The following is a 23,669-nucleotide window of genomic DNA, read 5'->3' as shown; positions in this document are numbered from 1 at the left end:
GGAGAATTATCGCTTTGTGTAAACGCAGCATTAGAAAAGTATCCGTGCTTGCATTCAACTCCCTGCGACTGGAGAAGTTGGAGGAGTTGAACGCGAGCACTCGGGTTAAGCCATGTGACCGAACCCGGATACTTTTCTAAAGTTCCTTTCATATAACAATAGAGTTACAATGATACAATTTGGACCACCTGCAACACATGAGTACAGGCATAGGCTATATGCATGTTTTACCCAGCAGACCTAGGGCGACATCCAGGAAAATCCCGAAAACAGTCCCTTAAAAACCCTGTGCCCAGTTTGGCACTGTCAGCACAGACTGGAAAGTGGAAATGTCTGAGCTCAATATATTCATACATTTCTGGGAGGAATAACAAAGAAATGTAGGTTTATTTTCTTTATGTGACTATAGGAGCAGCCATCTTGCTGACCTGACTTGCTGCTCTGCTTTGTTAAAGGAGAAGTCTGACCATTTTTTAAATCTGTCACCCAGCAGGGTGGAACTTACCTCTTCCTGGGTGAGCGCTGGGACCGGCCCTAGGGACCCCCACCAGAAGGCATTTTCCCCTTGTGAGATGTTGTCTGTCCCGGCTGATGGACAGCGGGGTCATGATGTGTCAGCGCCAAAGATCTCAGAGCCCAGCGGGGGTCCTGAGGATGGGATAAGTTCGTACTCCTGATCAAATTCCCCCCCTGCTCCTGCCGGATTCTAAAAATGTCCGGACTTCCCCTTTAACAGCAGAGATATTCTTTACTGCACCCACATAGGCCATCAGTGTAGTCTGATATACCTTATGGAACGTCCTCTGTTATCAGCCGAGCATGTTATCTGACTCCAGCTTTATAATAAAGGTCACTGTAATCTCAATGGGATGATAATGAGATGACTGCTGAGAAGTCATCGCTACAGAACAAGAAGATTGCAAAAATGTTCAACCCCCCCCCAACAAGATAGTTTCCCTACTGCTTTTCTTCCATGTGACCAAATGATCATCTACATAGTAAGGTTTAGGGAACATGCGTCTTAAGTTACTTACTAATGAATCCATCTTTAGAAATTCAGATGAAATCAGGATTGAAATAACATTGCCAGGTTCTGAAAAAAAGGACACATATTTAGATAGATTTTATGTAACATTATCTGTAAGTACGGTGCGGACTATAACAGTACGTTGTTGATTATAACAATCACCCCTGCTGTTTGTATAATACCTACACACTGAAGTATTGTCATTAATAAATGTAGATATTGGCGATCTACTCAAGACCTGTGAGTTATACCAGGTTATAAGTCGTTGGGGCTCCATCACCGGGACTGATCAGGAGAATGGGGGTCCCAAGTGACAGTATGCCGCTGCAGTCATATACTCCTCCCCACTGCTGTCATGCAGAAAGATGGAATAGGGTATTTGGGATCTGGGGGGGCTATAATAATAGGGACCCCCGTAATCTTACATTACATGTAAATAGAGTATAAATGGCCGCAGCATACATATAAGCAGATTGTACCATTCAGCTCTGTTTGCCCACTGCATACTCGCCTCTGCTATCTCCTGCATTTGGACCAGAAGATAGGAAGGACAAGAGCAGTCAGAATATGTGCAAAGTGATGGCAAGAGCAGGAAGTCTGTAAAGTAAAAGCTTCAGCCAAGAGCTGGTGAGTGATGCTAGAGAAAGGACGTTGTTCTGGCAGCTTCTCCATACTGCTCATATGTGCTGAGTCAGCTAACACAATGGCACATCGGGCCTAAGAGACCTTCACCGTGGGTAGATTTACTGCCCATAATGAATTTACTTTAACATGGGGCAATGATCAGGAATGAACATTAGTACAATCACTTGTTGGATCATTGCGCTTAAAGGGGTACTCTGTCGGGAAAAAAGAATTCTTTCAAATTAACTGGCATCACATAGATTTGTAATTAACTTCTATTTTAAAATCTCAAGTATTCCAGTACTTATCAGCTGCCGTATGCCAGGTATTCTTTCTAGTCTGATACAGTACTGCTGCCACCCATGTTAGAAACTGTGCAGAGCAGTAAAAATTCCCATAAAAAACCTCTTCTGCTTTGGACAGTTCCTGTTACAGTCATCGGTGGCAGCAGAGAGCTCTGTGTTAGACTGGAAAGCATACACCACTTCCAGCAGGACATACAGCAGCTGATAAGTACTTGAGGACTTGAGATTTTTAATTAGAAGCAAAAATTACAAATCTATATAATTTTCTGACAACAGTTGATTTGAAAGGGAGAAAAAATTGCCAGATTAACATTATAAGAATTTATGTTGTTTGTATATTGTTTCGTTTCTATTATCGAGAAAATTATGAATTACAAAAAATCCCATCAGACTAACCCAGCTTGGGGACGTCTTCCTGATCGCTTTCATTAGAATTCCGCTTGACATACTTTATCAGCCAGTTAAAGATCTGTACATCACAATGGACAGAAATGTCGACCTCCTCCCATCGCTGGGCATCCGTAGATAAGTATTCCGCAAAGTACTTCATCTCGGATACGAGCAGATCTCGTGGGCACACAAAGTCTTCCCTCAGGTTCTTGGCTTCATCACATACATGAATGACCATGTTCGGCCTTGAAAAAAAAAAAAAAAGTCCAACATGTCCATACACATAGGTGTGGGATCAGCTGCCCATCTAGTATATGGTCACAGCTCTTGAGGAAGGCATAATGGATTTAGGCTGTCAAGTCCCTTTAATCTTTGGGAGATAAGCTGCAACCAGATGGGTCTGGCAGTGATTTGTCTCTTTTCTTTATTATGAATCCATTTTCAATAACATATGACTATATGAAGAGATGGCCTCATATTGGCTGCCGCATCCATCAATGAATTTCTCAAAATGTACTTCACTTCACATTGCTGGCAAATCCTAGAGCAGGGGTTGGGGACCTTGGCTTTCCAGCTGTTGAAAAACTACAACTCCCATCAAGCCTGGACAGGCATGATGGGAGTTGTAGTTTTTCAACAGCTGGACAGCCAAGGTTCCCTACCCCTGTCCTAGAGGTTATCACATATATAGGCCCTTCTTACACTTCAAATATCATCACAATGACACAAGGACACATAACTATACATAGTGGCTCCATACCCATGGCTTCCTTCTGTACTCTTTCCATCCATGGAAGGCGATTTACCATTTTCTGTCGGACACTTCCTTGTGGAAGCAGCACCAGATCTTCCTTAAATACAAGAAAAAAATTCATCATGTTACTAATGTATCTGAAATAAGGAGCTGGGTGACCTTCTAAAGGAACGGATTATAGAAACGGCAAAGAGGGAAACTGCTCTCTACTTCTCATTTCTTATAGGTAAGAAACAGATCCCTACTCTTCTTATGCTTTGGAGGGAGTCCAGTGGGCGGTCTCTCTAGGCCTTGCCTTCTGTGACCTCATATCAGCAAACTCAGAGTGTGGGTGTAAAGGGGGGGGGGGGGGTAACTAGGAAGGAAGGTGATTTTTAATATTTCTTTATTGTTTTTTTTTTTGTTTTTTTAAAGGAGAAGTCCAGCGGATTATAAAATCTGGCAGCTGGCAGGGGGAGGGGGGAGATTTATTACAAGTACGAACTTACCTCTCCCCATGCTCACGTTGAGAGGGGGGACCGGCCTCTACACCCCGCTGGAAGGCATTTTCTCCCGAGTTGTTATGACATCACATCTCGGGGGATAAGGCCTGTCCCGGCTGATGGACTGGCTGCTCAGCCAATCAGTCCAACCAGTGACGTCACAGGTCGTGATGTTTCAGGGCCGGAGATCCTGGGGGCCCGACAGGGGTCCTGCCACTCACTGCGGGCAGTGGATAGTGTAGCGCTCTGCTGTGTGCTTCTCTATCATCTCTATCTAGCGAACACTCAGACTCCCCAATGACCAAAACTTTTGATGTGCCTGAGTCACCTGTCAAGGTTGACAGTAATAGTTTTAAGAGTTTGTCTGGATGCAATGTAGCTGTATACGGTGCCTGTGATTATGGTGAGACTAAGGGCCCTATTACATTAAAAGATTATTGTGTAAAAAATCGCTATATCGTTCGAATTTAAGCAATAATCTTTCCATGTGTTTGCAGGCAACAAACGACTAACAAAAACTTGTTTTTGTATAATATATATATATGTTATATATATGTTTTTGTATATATATATATATATATATATATATATATATATATATATATATATTGATCGCATCTTTTGAGCTGAACATAAAATCCTAGCTAATCGTTTGTGACTGTCGTTGTATGTACCATCATTCGTTATTACAATCGTTCGTATACTAGAGTAGAGTACTAGAATCAGTGCAGAGATCCCAACAGAAGGCAGAGCTGCAGACACCAGGGAACAAGGTGAGGTGAGTTTATATTTTATTATTTTACACTTATGCTAATGATGTCCATGCAGCCCTTGCTGCCCAATAGTTGGCACGTTTAATAGCTCAATAACTGAGCGCTGATCTAGCCAATCGGTGCTCATTTACAGTTTATAATCGGGCCGTGTATAGTACCCCTGCAATTTACCTGTGACAGAGTTGGTGCCTTGTCCTGCCGCCACATCCTCAGGTTCCTCAGCCGAGTCCAGCAGGGAAGACTTGATATACGTGGCCAGGCTTTCCAGAGGGATTCCTCCTGTAGCCAGCAGGGGATTGTATTGGTTGTCCACAGGCGAAGTTCCGCTACTTTTTATTTCCTCAAATCTTTTGGCGCACTGTGAATACAAATGCAGCTACTATTACTAATACTATAAGTATTTTCCAAACTGATCCTGAAACACATCAAGGATACGTAAACTTTATTATTTAATAATGGCTGACATTGTCGAAACTATATGTATGAGGCACTGGCACAGCTTTAATGGAGAAAAAAAACACAATGGTGACCTATAGATGAGTACACACAGTGGGGGGGAAGATTTACCGAACTGGTGTAAAGTAGAATTAGCTCAGTTGCCCCTAGCAACCAATCAGATTCCACCTTTCATTTTTAAAAGAGTCTGTGAGGAATGAAAAGTGGAATCTGATTGGTTGTTAGGGGCAACTGAGCTGATTCTACTTTACACCATGTTTGATAAATCTCCCCCAGTGTTTTTATGCCATAGGCCTGTTACTAGGGCTGATGCATGGGTGACTGGTAATACTCATACACTGTTATAAAGGGTATCATTGAGCTCATAAGCTCTGCTCTCACTTATCTCCATAGCTGGACTGACTCACATGGCAATATGAGAACTAGGGGTGTCAGCCACCTGCAAGGCCGGAGACGTCACACTCCAGTGACTCATAACCGGGATCCATTGGAGATATAGATAACTATAAGCTCCAGAAGCTTAATAATGCATGCTTTATACCACTTTCAGGCTAAAATAAAATACATTAGAAGAAATGTTACGGAAATTACACGGGTGACACAAGTAATATTCATAGTCCTCCTGCAGAATAAGGAAGCAAAAAAGCCATATTTCATGACTCTTTTCCCCTTGTAATTTTGTATAAGAGACACGCATCTCTAATATAAGATCCCCAAGGAATGACATCGTTATTGAAAAGAAAGAAAAAAAAAAACCTCTGTGGACAACCCCTTTAACAAAGTTTTTCCTAGTAAAGTGGTGCGGCATAATTTTAATTTTAGTTCACACACAGTAAAAGCAAAATACAGCTGTAATTCTGAGGTAAAAATACATCTGTACTATTCAATATAAGGCTATGTTCCCACAGCTCAGTATTTTGGTCAGTATTTTGCAACCAAAACCAGGAGTGGATTGAAAACACAGAAAGGCTATGTTCACACACTGATAAAATTGAGTGGATGGCCGCCACTAAAGGCCGTTATTTCAAAACAATGGCCGTTATTTAAAAATAACAGCAACTATTTGGCATTAAATGATGGCTATCCACTCAATTTCAACAGTGTGTGAAGATAACCTTTCTGTGTTTTCAATCCACTCCTGGTTTTGGTAAACAAAATACTGACCAAAAATACTGTGTGGGAACATAGCCTAATGCTATACGTCATTGAAGTCAATGGGAAATTGTCCAGCAGTGCAGACACCGTATATAATTGATTACAATCATCCAAGCAATGAATATGATCACTATTTACTGCCTTCCACTGAAAAACATGGATGTTTTTTACTATTATTTTACTGTGTGTGAACATAGCCTTAGTAGAAAACAGGATAATCAGTTTGTCACAGTAATGCACCCCCCCCCCCCTCCGAAATGCGTAACCACTGCTAGATCAACAAAACCATAGGGATCTCCACCCAACATTATTATTACAACTAATTATGGACTATTCAGCTATGTATCTATGTATTTTTGAATATATAAGTATAACTTTATAGCATAACCATACAGAATTATGGCATACCAGTGATCCACTAAAAATATAGAATAGAATAGAAATTTAGAATAATCACTTTAATATGTGTATAAAAGCTTCTAATATAAAATATAAAAAAATTATTATATTCACTCTATTCAATACTAAAGCAGAATAGAAGGAGATTTGAGTTACTACAGCCCTTTACTTCCTTCTGCTGATGCCAGCTGCAGGGGCTGATACATAGATAGGTAGCCATATAGCTATAATAATTTGACTTTGTCTTACCCAAAGGGAATTGCAGGCTGTTTGTTTCTGTATACAAATTGTCATTACAGTCCTGTGATTACAGCAGCCTCTGCACTGATTCAGATGGGTACTCTCTCTCTGTGTCTGGGCAGCATCAGAGGGCTGTGACAAGGAAAGTATAAAGGGGAGGAGCTGCTAGTGTAAGGTTCTGGTCACATCCGCATTGCTACGTAGAAAAACAAAAACGAAGGCGTGACGGTGGACTATACTGACTGATAATAGAATACATCAGGTTTCATAGTGGTTTTTTTTCTTCTCTTTTTGACAAGAAAATCAGTGCTATATGTGAAGCTCCAAATGCTCATGATCAGAACCTTCGGGAGCTACCAGACTTGTGGAAAAGGTGACCAAGCTACAGCCCCCACTTTATGTGTACCGTGGCAGCAATGCTAGAAAATGCAGAAAAAAAGGTTAGGTCTACAACAGAAAGTGTTGTGCTTAGAAGGGAAAGCCTTTAAAAAAGTATTGTGCAAGAATTTTTTTCTTCTTTCAAATCAAATGGTTTGAGAAAGTGCAAGAGATTTGTAATGTACTTCTATAAAAAAAAAAATCTCCAGTCTTCCCATACTTGTCAGCTGCTGTATGTCCTGCAGGAAATGTTTTCTTTTCAGTCTGACACAGTGCTCTCTACTGCCACCTCTTTCCCAGACAGGAACGGTCCAGAGCAGGAGAGGTTTTTTATGGGGATTTGCTACTGCTCTGGACAGTTCCTGTCTCGGACAAAGGTGGCAGCAGAGAGCACTGTGTCAGACTGGAAAGAATACACCACTTCCTGCAGGACATACAGTAGCTGATAAGTACTGGAAGACTGGATATTTTTAAATAGAAATACATTACAAATCTATATAAAACTTTCTGAAACCAGTTGATTTGAAAGAAAAAGATTTCTCTGAACTACCCTTTTAATTCTTATTGGTGTTAAAACTCCAATGCCGCACTCCAAACATCAGTAAGAAGACTGTATGAATATAAAGAAAACAAACATATCCAGCATCACCCTATAAACCCTCATCCCCATAGCTGAAGTAGCATGTTATTACCAAGAAGCAACAATCACTCTCCTCTTTCTAGTTTTTAGAAATTTTCCCAGCATTGTTATATGTGAATTAAAAAAAAAAATCCAATTACCTCTTTAGATGAATATCCAGGAACAAGTCTTGCAACGCTTTCCCAATTAATAGGCTGGGGGACCCCGACCAGGGAATACAGAATCATGTCCAAAACCATCTGGTTATTGTCGTAGGGAAAATTATTGTTCTCTGAATATCCTCGACTCATCTTGCCTGATATGAGTTGAAAAGACAAAGAGAAGAAACAAACAACATAATAAATAATAATTATAATAATATATATACATCTCTAGTTACATTTGTAAATATATAATATTAATAATAAAGTTATATTTGCAAATATAATAATAATATTAATTAATGCATCAATAAAGTTATATTTGTAAATATATTAATATAATAATAATACACAATGTTATATTTGTAAATGTACAAGTTTTTGTATCGCTTTGTGGCTACTTTGTTATATAATATCCAATAAGACTATACAGTAAGGTTACCTATGCAGAAAAGAAGGTGCGGTACTGCGAGAAGGAGGATAGCACAAGGTCCCTGCAGTAAGAAGGCTGTGAAGGCTGCAGACAGGAGAGGACGCTGGCAGGGTGGTACTCCCAGACGCTTCACCCAATCATACCCAGCCCTGTCTCCACATGCCTGGGAAGGGGAAAAAAAAGGCAGAAACTGTTTAATTCCAATTAGTGCTCATATATAATGTAGTGACAGGATGCCAACGCTGGAGCTCCTAAAGAGCGCACATGCTGCCAGCCTTGCATAACCCTTTGGCTGCCAAGGCAGCTGCAATGCAGAAAAAAGCAAAGAAAGAACAAAGAAAGCTGGCACATTAATAAAATAGCTATTTTTTTTTTTTATTGCACAGCAGTTTTTGGGGAAGTGCAGAGCAGTGGTGAGGATGCACATGTGCCAGCGTCTCTTTATTACTGTGACTTATGGAACGGAACATCTTCCATGTAAATGGGATTCCGGTAACCTTGTTAGAGTGCTCATCTCTGGGATGTGAGGGGGGGGAAAGGATTACTGTACATCTCATCGTGTATAGCCTCTCGGTTTTAGCTCTGATGTTTGTGACTTTTACAACAGTGCGTTTATGTTGGGGGCTACGTTCACACTACGTAAGTTTCCGGCCGTAGCGCGTTCCGTGAATAAGCGGCCGGAAACGTACGTAGTTTGCGTACAATGGAAAGTATACGATCTACGGGCGCACAGTTCACACTATGTACGAACTTATGCCCGGATCGTATGCGGCGCCGTAAAAAATGAACCAAACCATTATTTCCGGACAGAAATGCCGTAACTTACGCCGGTAGCGTAACATGCGGTCCCGTACGTAGTGGTGATTTCTTCATTTTGCCAGCTTTTTGTTCCAATCCAAAAGGTTCTGTGGGGTGTCCGGGGCTAGGCGAAGATTTCCAAGTAAAAGACCGCTGTTAGATCGCTACGAAGAGCGCTCGGGAAGCGTAAGTACGCTACGGGCGTAAGTTCGCGGTCCGTACGTATCCGGCCGCAACTTGCGTAAAGTCCCGGCCGGAGTTTCATACGTATATGTCCGGCCGCGAAAAATATGCGGCCAGACATATACGTAGTGTGAACCTAGCCTAAAGGGGTATTTAAGGTATGGAAGGTAAATTGTAAAGTGTCGGATTTGGGGGCGCACCCCTCCCAATCTCTGGAATGCGCCATGCTGTACTTGGCTAACTCTAGAGGCTCCATAGACAATGAATGGAGTGGTGGCAACTATGCACTCCATTCATAAACACTGGAGATCCTGGTTGGACCATCTTTCTATCTGACTCATGGATAGGGGCAAGCTATTTTTTTGTTAAATCTCGTGATACCCCTTTAAAGGAATGTATATAGATACAAGAATATGCAAAAGAAGGGCCAGTGGAGCCTCACTGAAGAGTCTCGAAACCAGTACTGGATTATAATAGGGGCATTTCGGGCGGTAGCCCGGGGCCTGAGCTCCTGGAGGGCCCATGACCACCCAAAAAGACTTACACTTTTAGTGGTGTACTGTCTCCTGGCTACACTTCCGCCATGATTTGCAAAAATCACAGTTTTTTTTATGGCAATTTTGCACAAATCAGGACATCATGACATTATCTATACTGTACTATGAACGCCAGGCTAGTGCCGCCATAGTTACAGTGGGGTGAGGGGGCCCAGGCTTGGTGAACAGCCCGGGGCCTATGGTAAAGTTAATCCGCCCCTGCTCGAAACACAGGACTAGCCAGATATCCCTGCGGGAAAGGACACAGCCAAGGAGTGGCTCCTGTAAGGAAACCACCAAAACCACTATATTAAGTGGCCCTTTAAGTCAATGTAATGACAAGGGAAAACCCAAGGCAAGGTATCAATCCACATGCAGCTGTTTTGGGGTGTTACTCCTCATCAGTGTGGAGCAGGATTCTGGCTAGGTGGGAGCAATGCCTAGTAAAGCCGTAAGAAAAACAGATCGCTGATCTCAGGGAGACCAGCCAAACGATAACACTGCTGGTTGCTAGTGAAAGCATACAGCTGTTTTGGGGTGTTGCCCCTCATCAGTGTGGAGCCCGAAGGGATATCTGGCTAATCCTGTGTTTCAAAACTCTTCAATAAGGCTCCACGGGCTCTTCTTTTGCATATATTTATGTTTCCCAGGGGGCAATGCACCTAGGATTTCACTGCATTGAGCGCTTTCACTAGCAGCCAGCAGTGTTATCGTTTGGCTGGTCTCCCTGAGATCAGCGATCTGTTTCTTTTATATAGCTACAAGCAGGACCACCACTCCTGGTCTGTCTGTTCAAACAAATACCTGTAATGCCTGTGAAATAACAATTCTGCATTCTTATAGCTCTGATGTGCTGTTCCTCGGTTATTCTTACTGAAAATCTAGGTCTGAATAACCAAATGGGTGTTACCCAGCTTTAATAGGCAGCTTAGGCAGTCTAGGGACACTCCCCCAATTGGTAAGACCCTGTTGGGTATGGAGTCATACATCAGAGAACTATAAGAACGAGTGATCCAGAACTGTTATTTCATGTGCATTAAAAGAGAACTACGGCAAACACAAAAAATACAGTGCAGATGGGGGGGGAGGGTGCAACAACATAACATAGAACCGATATCCCCCTCCTTTGGTGGTGCTCGTCCTTCATAATAACGTCTGGTTGCATCACTGCAGGGAGGGGATATTAGTGTACTGGGGCCGCCTCCCATGCATAGAGTGACCCATTTTGCATATAAAAAAAACGGCGAAGATGGCGGGAACCAGGCAGCGATTTGGAAAAATAAACAGCGCCACTGGAATCTCCGCACCGGCGTGGACCAGCAGAGGAGAATTGTTTTTACTTATCTAGGCAAGCCCGCCATTTGTATAATAAAGGAGAAAACCTCTCTCCGTCAGTGTCTCTCAGAGTTAGAGATGGCTGTAGGGAAGCTGAGAAGGGAGAACGTATACAAGGTAGCCTTTTGTGGAGAATCATATAGGCTGTGAAAATGGGGCTCACACAACAAACTGCAATGGCAAGAGTAGTAAAAGTAAGCCATAGTTTAATATAGATTTTTTTTTTTTACTGTAACTTAAAGGGGTACTCCAGCAAAAAGCTTTTTCCCAGTAATTGAAACACATTAAAAAGTTATATAACTTTGTTATATGCTTCAATCACCTATCTGCCTCCCTTCCCTATCTTTCCCCCCCTCAATCCGCCACCAGGAAGTGAAGTAAACTCATTCTTACCTAATGACTGTTGACCACAGGAAGCCATTTTTGTGACAATATGCAAAAGAACACTGCAGAGACACCATCACGTGTCAGTGAACTAGCCAGACCTTCCTCCGGGAAGGAACAACCAAGCCAAGGAATGTCTCCAATTAAGGAAACCACCTAAGCAAGGTATCCATCCACAGACAGTTGTTTCGTGTTTTTTGCCCCTCATCAGTGTGGAGTAGGTTTCTGGCTAGTGGGAGCAATGACTAGTAAGTGCATGCAAAAGGACGCTGGTTAACCTCAGGGAGATCAACCAAAACACCACAGAGACACCATCACGTGTCTCAATGTCAGTGTATTCTAGAACATTGCCCCCTGGGAAATCAAATATGCAAAAGAACACTGCAGAGACACCATTGCGTGTCTCGACGTCAGTGAACTAGCGAGACCTTCCTCCGGGAAGGAACAACCAAGCCAAGGAATGTCTCCAATTACTAGTCATTGCTCCCACTAGCCAGAAACCTACTCCACACTGATGAGGGGCAAAAACTCCAAAACAGCTGTCTGTGGATGGATACCTTGCTTTGGTGGTTTCCTTAATTGGAGACATTCCTTGGTTGTTCCTTCCCAGAGGAAGGTCTGGCTAGTTCACTGACGTCGAGACAGGTGATGTTGCCTCTGCAGTGTTCTTTTGCATATTTGATTTCCCAGACGGAGACAGACTCAGGAGGGATGGTAAATGTAAAAATTATGTTAAAGGAGAAGTCCGACAAAATTTTTTATTGACGTATTGCTTTGCCCCCTAAAAGTTATACAAATCCCCAATATACACTTATTACGGGAAATGCTTATAAAGTGATTTTTTCCCTGCACTTACTACTGCATTAAGGCTTCACTTCCTGGATAACATGGTGATGTCTCTTCCTGGATAACATGGTGATGTCACTTCCTGGATAACATGGTGATGTCACGACCCGACTCCCAGAGCTGTGTGGACCCTCCAGTGCCCTGAGTCCCTCCGTGTCCCCCCGCCATCATCCTCTCCAGCAGTCACAGCCCGTACAGCTCTGGGAGTCGGGTTGTGACATCACCAGGTTATCCAGGAAGTGACGCCTTGATGCAGTAGTACGTGCAGGGAAAAAAGCACTTTATAAACATTTCCTGTAATTAGTTTATATTGGTGATCTGTATAACTTTTGGGGGGCAATACAATACTTCAATAAAAATTTTCGCCGGACTTCTCCTTTAATGAATAATTGGTTGCTTTTGTTTTTTTATCAGTGCTGGAGTACCCCTTTAAAAGTGTCCATAGTCTTCAGGAAATGCAAGATATCTGTTGTGATCTTAGTACTTTGATGGTCATTGTCTGTATAACTTTCAAAATCTAAAGCCCTCATTAGAGGAGCAAAGGAGCACTGTAATCGCTCGCTTGCTCCTCGTTCCCCACAGGTGAGAGTAGAGGGGTCGTCGCGGGGAGGTGCGGGGGGGGGGGCTGCCCGGGTGATCGCTAGATCGCCGGCCAGCCCATAGAGGATGGCGGCGGTCTTCTGCCTCCGCTTCTATTCCATGGAACGACAGCAGCAGATCGCTGCTATCACAGTCATTTGTTTTTCAACATGTTGAAAGACATACGACAGCAACAATCAGCCGACATTGTTCATGTCGGCTAAACGTTGCGTTCCACTATACGGGACAATTATCGTCCAAGTGCGGCCGATAATCGTTCTGTGTAATAGGGCTTCAAATCAACAATAGATTTGATATAAAGCAAGTTTGCAATTTACATTCATTGTTTTTTTTATCATGCTTTTAAACAAAGCTATACTTACCAGACATCAAGATCCAGTCTCCTGAAGGCTGAAGCTTTTTAGTCTTGTGTTGGTTATAAAAAAAGAGACCAAATGCAGGAAGTTCTGGCCATCTGCGCTCACAGAGAAGGCAGTCATGTGATTGACTGTGACACACTGTACTGGCCGGGACTTCCTGCGTTCAGTCTTTTCTTTTCTTTTTTTTCCAATCAACACAAAACTAAAAAGCTTCAGCCTTCAGGAGCCTGGATTTCTGGTAAGTACAGCTTTGTTTTACAGCATGATAGCAACAAAAAATAATGAATGTATATTGCAAACTTGCTTTATATCACATCTACTGTTGATTTAGATTTTGAAAGTTATAACAGGAAAACTTTAAAGGGATCAGTATCATAAAACGATATTCAGATGTTTATTATAAACATTTTTTTTTCTTCGTGACTATCCTTTTACAAAAATAACCAAATTAATCGATCGTCAGTCAATCAGAACCTAATGGTGCGTTTCAGTCTTTCTTTTATGACCTGTTCTCTGTTTATAGTCTGTTCCTGACTTTGGCTTCAAAAATCTGTCAGATAAATCTCTCAGTCTAAACACACCATTAGCCAACAAAATTGGCTTGATTGGTGCAAATTTAAAGGGGTATTCCAGTGAAAAAAATATTTTGATGGGGCAGCAAAAGAAAAAATTGTGATTGTGAGACAGTGAGCAGTTCATTCTCAATGGAGCTGCCAGTGATGGCCGAGTACAATGCCTGGCTACCTTTGGCAGATCCCGCAGAGAATGAATGGAGTGGTCACCCATGTGCAAAAATGTTGATTTATTAAAAAACAAATGAGTCTGGGATTCATTCAGGAAATCACAGAGGTCTTGTGATCTCACGCTTATCCCCTACCCTGTATAAAGTATCAACTAAGCCCCAAACAGGGCCTGTTGGCATTAGGGTATGTTCACACTGAGTAACAGCGGTGGAATCCCGTCTGCCTCAGTGTCTTGCAGTGTCTCTATAGAACGGCTCGCGCACCTCTGCTCCCGCCACTCTCCATGCAAAGGATTGACATGAGATACTGCGAGGTAGGAGGGATTGCGTGGCAGAGAGATCCACCACGGAATTCCGCCACTTTTTCTCAGTGTGAACATACCATAGCTTAGAAAATTGGTAAATTCGTGAAGTAGTAAAGAAAAATATAAAAATGTTGAATATCCTAATGTATAAGTGTACCCAGAACGCTACAGACAGCTTTGAGAAGCGTTCTTTATTTTGTCCTTTGTACATATTATGGCACAAAAAATCATGTTCTCCATAGGGCTTTCATTAGCTGAAGGTATCCCATGATGGTATTCCATGAATTGCCCAACCATGATGTGAATACGGCCTCAGGCGCACACAGTGATGTCACGGTCGCTGACATGAATGGTTCTCACTGACTGGATTGTCACTATTTCCAGCTGTCAGCTCTGTGTCCATTATATACATAAATAAATGGATGGCTGCCAGTTCTGCCCATGGGTACTGGGATGTGCAGGCACTGTGGCTAATATGTTATATGTCATATACCCATGTCACATGTCATATACCCATATCATGAGTCATATTACACCCAGATCTTGTTCTTATACCCAGATCATGTGTCATATAGCTATATTATGTGTCATACACCCAGACCATGTGTTATATACCCATATCTGTGTCATACACCCAAGACCATGTGTCATATATCTAGATCAGTGCTTCTCAAACTGTGAGGCGGGCCTCACCAGTGAGGCGCCACCTAGTTGTTGGTGAGGCCCAGCTGTGGAGCCAGATATCACAAAAGTAACTATGATCTACACAGTCCTTTTGCTGTTTGCAAAAATCTCCATTTTAGCAACATTATTGATTTATTTTTTAATTGCTTTATTAGCATATAGAGCTTGGGAGACGGGTGAAAGGTAACCCTAGTTTTTAAATGGACTTTCACCACAGATGGTGAGGTCCAGACACCCTCTTGGTCAGTCTGGTGAGGCCCAGGCATGGAATGGCCTAAGAAACATTCCGCCAAATGGAATGTCCTAAAAAAACATTCCGCAAAATGGAATGTCTTAAGAAACATTCCGCCAAATAGAATGGTCTAAGAAACATTCTGCCACATAGAATGGCCAAAGAAAGATTTCGCCACATGGAATGGCCTCAGAAACATTCCGCCACATGGAATGTCCTAAGAAACATTCCGCCAAATGGAATGTCCTAAGAAACATTCCGCCACATGGAATGTCCTAAGAAACATTCCGCCACATGGAATGTCCTAAGAAACATTCCGCTAAATAGAACAGTCTAAGAAACATTCCACCACATGGAATGTCCTAAGAAACATTCCGCTAAATGGAATGGCCTAAGAAACATCCCGCCAAATGGAATGGCCTCAAACATTCCGCCAAATGGAATGTCTTAAGAAACATTCCGCCAAATGGAATGTTCTAAGAAACATTCCGCCAAATAGAATGTCCTAAGAAACATTCAGCCAAATGGAATGCCCCAAGAAACATTCCGCCAAATAGAACGGTCTAAGAAACATTCCGCCACATGGAATGTCCTAAGAAACATTCTGCCAAATAGAATGGCCAAAGAAACATTCAGCCAAATAGAATGGCATAAGAAACATTTCGCCACATGGACTGGCCTAAGAAACATTCCTCCAAATGGAGTGGCCTAAGAAACATTCCGCCACATGGAACGGTTTAACAAACATTCCGCCACAAAGAGCGATCTAAGAAACATTCCACCAAATGGAATGTCCTAAGAAACATTCCGCCACATGGAATGTCCTAAGAAACATTCCGCCAAATGGAGTGGCCTAAGAAACATTCTGCCACTTGGAATGGCCTAAAAAACATTCCGCCAAATAGAACGGTCTAATAAACATTTCGCCACATGGAATGTCCTAAGAAACGTTCCGCCACATGGAATGTCCTAAGAAACATTCCCCTACATGGCATGACGTAAGAAACATTTCGCCAAATGGAATGTCCTAAGAAAGATTCCGCCACATGGAATGGCCTAAGAAAGATTCCGCCACATAGAATTGCGTAAGAAATATTCCGCCACATGGAATGGCCTTAGAAACGTTCCGCCACATGGAATGTCCTAAGAAACATTCCACCACATGGAATGACGTAAGAAACATTTCGCCAAATGGAATGGCCTAATAATAATAATAATAATAATAATATTTATTTGTATAGCGCCAACAGATTCCGCAGCGCTTATTTAAATATATAAATACAGGTATATATTAAAGGGGTATTCCAGGATATTTTGACATTTACTCTACAGATTAGTCTTGTAATATAATCAATTTGTCTCATTAGTTTCTATTACGAATTTTGTCTCTTTCTCGCAATTTTTACATGAGTCACGTGGTCCTGTGACGTCACCGAACCGGAAGAGTGCTGACTTGCCGACTCAGCCGGCCTCTAGTTAGATATTCACTTAGCAGGCTTCAGAGCCTTACAAACGGCCCTCCCTGAGCACGGGACGTCACATGACGCCCTGTTCCAGAGCTGGCCTGTCAGTGTAATCACCTCAATCCTCCCGGCCCCCCTCCCTGTGTAATGATTGCGGACCCCTCAGCCCCGGCCCCCCTCTCTCTGTAAATCATTGCGGACCCCCCGGCCGCGTCCCCCCTCCCTGTGTAATGATTGCGCCCCCCCTCTGTAATGATTGCGGTTCCTCCCGGCCGCGTCCCCCGACCCTGTGTAAACATTACGATATACAGATCACTCACCCCCTGGTGTAAGCCTGTTGCATCACTGGACCCGATTTCGGCGCCTTTTTCAAGCAGCTATCCTCAGCTGACAGGCGCTCTGTGTGAGGCAGGAGAGATTCCTTTCCTGCTTTGTACAGAGCGCCTGTCAGCTGAGTTGTATCGGGCGATCTATAGGCGCTCTGTACAAAGCAGGAAAGGAATCTCTCCTGCCTCACACAGAGCGCCTGTCAGCTGAGGATAGCTGCTTGAAAAAGGGGCCGAAATCAGGTCCAGTGATGCAACAGGCTTACACCAGGGGGTGAGTGATCTGTATATCGTAATGTTTACACAGGGTCGGGGGACGCGGCCGGGAGGGGTCCGCAATCATTACAGAGAGGGGGGGGGCGCAATCATTACACAGGGAGGGGGGACGCGGCCGGGGGGTCCGCAGTGATTTACAGAGAGAGGGGGTCCGGGGCTGAGGGGTCCGCAATCATTACACAGGGAGGGGGCCGGGAGGATTGAGGTGATTACACTGACAGGCCAGCTCTGGAACAGGGCGTCATGTGACGTCCCGTGCTCAGGGAGGGCCGTTTGTAAGGCTCTGAAGCCTGCTAAGTGAATATCTAACTAGAGGCCGGCTGAGTCGGCAAGTCAGCACTCTTCCGGTTCGGTGACGTCACAGGACCACGTGACTCATGTAAAAATTGCGAGAAAGAGACAAAATTCGTAATAGAAACTAATGAGACAAATTAATTTTATTACAAGACTAATCTGTAGAGTAAATGTCAAAATATCCTGGAATACCCCTTTAAGTTATACAATGAATAAATTAAAATACCAAATTAGTGACCTGCTCACAAGAGCTTACAGACTAGGATGACTGGGAGTAACACGAGAGGCAACAAGTGCTTTATTTGTCAATGTTCCAGTCATTGTACATAGAATCTCTAAGTGCTTATAGGTGACTGGGCAAGCCAGTCACAAGCCATTTTCTAAGCTCAGATAACAAGGACAGTGTAACTAGCACCGAAGAAGTTATAGAGAGGATGGAGAAGGGATATCAGAGGGAGACGAGATTATGAAATGTTATAAGCACGCCTGAAGAGATGGGTCTTCAGGGCACGCTTAAAACTGGGGATGTTGGAAATAAGTCTGAGGTCTTTGGGTAGGGAGTTCCAGAGAACTGGTGCAGCACGAGAGAAGTCTTGGAGGCGGGAATGAGAAGTTCTGATTAAAGAAGAGGTTAGTGTAAGGACATTAGCAGAACGCAGAGCACGGGAAGGATGGTAGGTGGAGATGAGTGAGGAGATATATGGAGGGGCAGAGTTGGGGAGAGCTTTATGGGTGAGGGTTAGGAGTTTGAACTGTGTTCTATATTTAATGGGTAACCAGTGCAGTGACTGGCACAGAAGGGAGACATCGGTATAGCGGCTGGAGAGGAAGATGAGTCTGGCTGCTGCGTTCAGGATAGACTGGAGAGGGGAAAGCTTAGAGAAAGGAAGACCGATTAGTAGGGAGTTACAGTAGTCAAGACGGGAATGGATCAGGGCGACAGTCAGAGTCTGAGCGGTGTCAGTGGTGAGAAATGGACGGATTCTGGAGATGTTTAGATGTTTTTGAAATGAAGATGACAGGAGCGTGTAAGGGCTTGGATATAGGAAGTGAAGCATAGATCGGAGTCTAGCATGACCCCCAGACATCGAGCTTGATGCACAGGAGTGATGCTAGTACCACAGACTGAGAGGGAGATGTCAGGTTTAGGTTTGTTAGAGGGAAGAAATACAAGAAGTTCAGTTTTAGAGAGATTAAGTTTGAGGAACAGAGAGGTCATAGTGTTAGAGAGAGCAGATAGGCAGTCACTTGTATTTTGCAGGAAGGCAGGGGAGATGTCGCGGGAGGAGGTATATAACTGGGTGTCATCAGCATAGAGATGGTATTGCAGGCCAAACCTGCTGATGGTCTGTCCGATGGGGGCTGTATAGAGGGAGAAAAGGAGGGGACCCAGGACTGATCCCTGGGGAACCCCAACAGAGAGAGGTAAGGGAGAAGAAGTAGAGCCCGAGAAGGATACACTGAAGGAGCGGTCAGAGAGGTAGGAAGAGAACCAGGAGAGAACAGAGTCCTTAAGACCAAGAGAGCTGAGCATGGAGAGGAGAAGCTGGTGGTCCACAGTGTCAAACGCTGCTGAGAGATCCAGGAGAATCAGCAAGGAGTAGTTTCCTTGTGACTTGGCCTTCAGGACGTCGTTTGACACCTTGGTCAGAGCAGTTTCAGTGGAGTGAAGGGATCAGAAGCCGGACTGTAGAGGGTCAAGGAGAGAGTTATCAGAGAGATAGCGGGTAAGGCGAGAGTAGACAAGACGTTCCAGGAGCTTAGAGATAAAGGGGAGATTAGAAACAGGCCGATAGTTGGCTGCACAGGATGGATCTAGAGATGTTTTTTTTCAGTAGCGGGGTAATTAGAGAGTGCTTGAATGAGGAGGGAAAGATACCAGAGGAGAGGGAGAGGTTGAATATTTTGGTGAGGTGAGCAGTGACAGCAGGAGAGAGGGACTGGAGGAGGTGCGAGGGAATAGGGTCACTAGGGCAGGTAGTAGGATGAGAGGAGGAGAGGAGCTTGGCGACTTTTTCCTCTGTCACTGGATCAAAAGCAGAGAGTGAAGAGAAGGTAGGAGAGGGGATGGGGTCTATGGGGCTTTGGGGCTGGGAGGTGATGTCAGAATGGATGGTGTCCTAAGAAACATTCCGCCACATGGAATGTCCTAAGAAACATTCCGCCACATGGAATGTCCTAAGAAACATTCCGCCACATGGAATGTCCTAAGAAACATTCCGCCACATGGAACATCCTAAGAAACATTCCGCCACATGGAAAGGCCTAAGAAACATTCCGCCACATGGAATGTCCTAAGAAACATTCCGCCACATGAAATGTCCTAAGAAACATTCCGCCACATGGAAAGGCCTAAGAAACATTCCGCCACATGGAACGTCCTAAGAAACATTCCGCCACATGGAATGGCCTAAGAAACATTCCGCCACATGGAATGGCCTAAGAAACATTCCGCCACATGGAACGTCCTAAGAAACATTCCGCCACATGGAATGGCCTGAGAAACATTCCGCCAAATGGAATGGCCTAAGAAACATTCCGCCACATGCAATGTCCTAAGAGACATTCCGCCACAAGGAATGGCCTAAGAATTATTCCGCCACATGGAATGTCCTAAGAATTATTCCGCCACATGGAATGGCCTAAGAAACATTCCGCCACATGGAATGTCCTAAGAATTATTCCGCCACAAGGAATGGCCTAAGAATTATTCCGCCACAAGGAATGGCCTAAGAATTATTCCGCCACATGGAATGTCCTAAGAAACATTCCGCCACATGGAATGGCCTAAGAAACATTCCGCCACATGGAATGTCCTAAGAAACATTCAGCTACATGGAATGTCCTAAGAAACATTCCGCCACATGCAATGTCCTAAGAGACATTCCGCCAAATAGAACGATCTAAGAAACATTCCGCCACATGGAATGGCCAAAGAAACATTTAGCCAAATGGCATGGCCTAAGAAACATTCTGCCACATGGAATGGCCTAAGAAATATTCCGCCACATGGAGTGGCCTAAGAAACATTCCGCAAAATGGAATGGCCTAAGAAACATCCCGCCACATGGAATGGCCTAAGAAACATTCCGCCACATGGAGTGGCCTAAAAAACATTCCGCCAAATGGCATGGCCTAAGAAATATTCCGCCAAATGGAATGGCCTAAGAAACATTCCGCCACATGGAGTGGCCTAAGAAACATTCCGCCAAATGGAATGGTCTAAGAAACATTCCGCCACATGGAATGGCCTAAGAAACATTCCATCACATGGAATGTCCTAAGAAACATTCCGCCACATGGAATGTCCTAAGAAACATTCCGCCAAATAGAACGATCTAAGAAACGTTCCGTCAAATAGAACGATTTAAGAAACATTCCGCCAAATAGAACGATCTAAGAAACATTCCGCCAAATGGAATGGCCTAAGAAACATTCCGCCACATGGAATGGCCTAAGAAACATTCCGCCACATAGAATGTCCTAAGAAACATTCCGCCACATGGAATGGCCTAAGAAACATTCCGCCACATGGAATGGCCTAAGAAACATTCCTCAACATGGAATGACCTAAGAAACATTCCGCCAAATGGAATGTCTTAAGAAACATTCAGCCAAATAGAATGTTCTAAGAAACATTCTGCCACATGGAATGGCCTAAGAAACATTCTGCCACATGGAATGGCCAAAGAAACATTTCGCCAAATGGAATGGCCTAAGAAACATTCCGCCACATGGAATGTCCTAAGAAATATTCCGCCAAATAGAATGTCCTAAGAAACATTCCGCCACATGGAATGTTTTAAGACAGTGCTTCTCAAACTGAGGCGGGCCTTACCTGTGAGGCGCCCCCTAGTTGTTGGTGAGGCCCAGCTGGGGAGCCAGATTTCATAAAAGTAACTATGATCTGCACAGTCCTTTTGCGGTTTGCAAAAATCTCCATTTTAGCAACATTATTAATTTATTTTGTACTTGCTTTATTAGTATATAGAGTTTGGGAGACGGGTGAAAGGTAGCCCTAGCATTATTTTCAGCTTTTAAATGGACTTTCACCACAGATAGTGAGGCCCAGGCACCCTCTTGGTCAGTCTGGTGAGGCCCAGGCATTGCCTTGGTTTGTTAGGTGAGGCTCCAGTAGAAAAAGTTTCAGAAGCGCTGATCTAGATCATATGTCATATACCCACATGATGTGCCATATACCCAGATCATGTGCCATACACTCAGATCATGTGTCATATACCCATATCATGTGCCATACACTCAAGATCCTGTGCCATTTACCCATATCATGTGTCATATACCTGTATCATGTGCCATACACCCTGATCTTGTTCTTATACCCAGATCATGTGTCATGTAGCTATATCATGTCATATACCCAGATCATGTGTCATATACCCACATCATGTGTCATATAGCCACATCATGTGTCATATCCCCACATCATGTGTCATATCCCCACATCATGTGTCATATCCCCACATCATGTGTCATATCCCCACATCATGTGTCATATACCCACATCATGTATCATATACCCACATCATGTGTCATATCCCCACATCATGTGTCATATCCCCACATCATGTGTCATATCCCCACATCATGTGTCATATACCCACATCATGTATCATATCCCCACATCATGTGTCATATACCCACATCATGTGTCATATCCCCACATCATGTGTCATATACCCACATCATGTATCATATACCCACATCATGGGAAATAAAGCAAAAATAGGGGCGCCTCCTGGTGCAATAAGATGGGGGGGGGGGGAAGTATTGCGCGAGTGCAAGAATTAGTGCACTCACCTGGTGGAGTTGTGCAAGATATAGGCACAACTCTACTATAGGCAAGAGCTGTAGCCCAGACGGCAAACCGTAGCTCCTCCTCGGGTCGTCGCCACCAGCGGTGGGTAGAAACACACAAAGGATTAGTAGGACCAAGGGAACCCCATGGATGGAGAACACAGGTAGGAGTCCAAGGCAGAGATACCGTGATAGCACGGGAAGCAGACGCTATCATATGAACGTAACTCCATAGAGCATTTATTAAAAGCAGCAACGCATTTCGGCCCGTACAATAAATCACAGGCATTTTTCAAGCATATCACGGTATCTCTGCCTTGGACTCCTACCTGCGCTTCTCCATCCATGGGGTTCCCTTGGTCCTACTAATCCTTTGTGTGTACCCAGATCATGTATCATATACCCACATCATGTGTCATGTACCCACATCATGTGTCATGTACCCACATCATGTGTCATGTACCCACATCATGTGTCATGTACCCACATCATGTGTCATGTACCCACATCATGTGTCATATACCCACATCATGTGTCATATACCCACATCATGTGTCATATACCCACATCATGTGTCATATACCCACATCATGTGCCATATACCCACATCATGTGCCATATACCTTCATCATGTGCCATATACCCACATCATGTGTCATGTACCCACATCATGTGTCATGTACCCACATCATGTGTCATGTACCCACATCATGTGTCATGTACCCACATCATGTGTCATGTACCCACATCATGTGTCATATCCCCACATCATGTGCCATACACCCACATCATGTGCCATACACCCACATCATGTGTCATACACCCACATCATGTGTCATATCCCCACATCATGTGCCATATACCCACATCATGTGCCATATACCCACATCATGTGTCATACACCCACATCATATGTCATGTACCCACATCATGTGTCATGTACCCACATCATGTGTACAGATGGAGGGGATGTACTCTCCGGTCTTTGTTACACTATTATCAGTCTATAGACTGACCGTATGATCAGTATACTATGGTATACATTACCCGGTCCTGTACCTCCCCCTGCCGGCCACTCACCTTTCACCCTGCTCAGCCGCTCCCCGCAGACCCCCGTCCACTGCTCCTACACCGGGGACAACCGAGGAGCCGGGGATACAGAGATTCAATGCACAACCTACCTCGCTGCGCCACACCTGCCAGGCAGCCGACCAATCAGGGCGCAGGAACTCAGGGGCGCTGGCCAATAAGAATACAGGAATACGTCCGCTGCCAAGACCGATCGGGAGAGATCT

At 43.9% G+C, this 23,669-nt stretch overlaps 1 protein-coding gene across 4 annotated transcripts in view; it reads right to left on the bottom strand.

Moving 5' to 3' along the window:
• SANBR (SANT and BTB domain regulator of CSR) overlaps positions 1–23,643 on the bottom strand; it is a 37,288-nt gene extending 13,645 nt beyond the window's left edge. For 2 of the 4 annotated variants that reach the window (XM_069954169.1, XM_069954171.1), the window contains exons 1-8: positions 23,455–23,538; positions 8,206–8,359; positions 7,764–7,918; positions 6,615–6,737; positions 4,527–4,713; positions 3,107–3,197; positions 2,353–2,591; positions 1,035–1,093 (exon numbers count right to left, since the gene is read on the bottom strand). In XM_069954169.1, coding sequence (XP_069810270.1) covers positions 1,035–1,093; positions 2,353–2,591; positions 3,107–3,197; positions 4,527–4,713; positions 6,615–6,737; positions 7,764–7,913 — 849 coding nt within the window. In that variant the 5' untranslated portion in view covers positions 7,914–7,918; positions 8,206–8,359; positions 23,455–23,538. The other 2 variants (XM_069954170.1, XM_069954172.1) reach the window with 2 other exon arrangements.
• Positions 23,644–23,669: the final 26 nt, after the last annotated feature.

The sequence above is a fragment of the Dendropsophus ebraccatus genome, chromosome 15 (assembly GCF_027789765.1).
Source record: "Dendropsophus ebraccatus isolate aDenEbr1 chromosome 15, aDenEbr1.pat, whole genome shotgun sequence".
NCBI lineage: Eukaryota > Metazoa > Chordata > Amphibia > Anura > Hylidae > Dendropsophus > Dendropsophus ebraccatus.
Note: the sequence above shows the minus strand (reverse complement) of the source record. Positions and strands in the feature narration are given on the sequence as shown.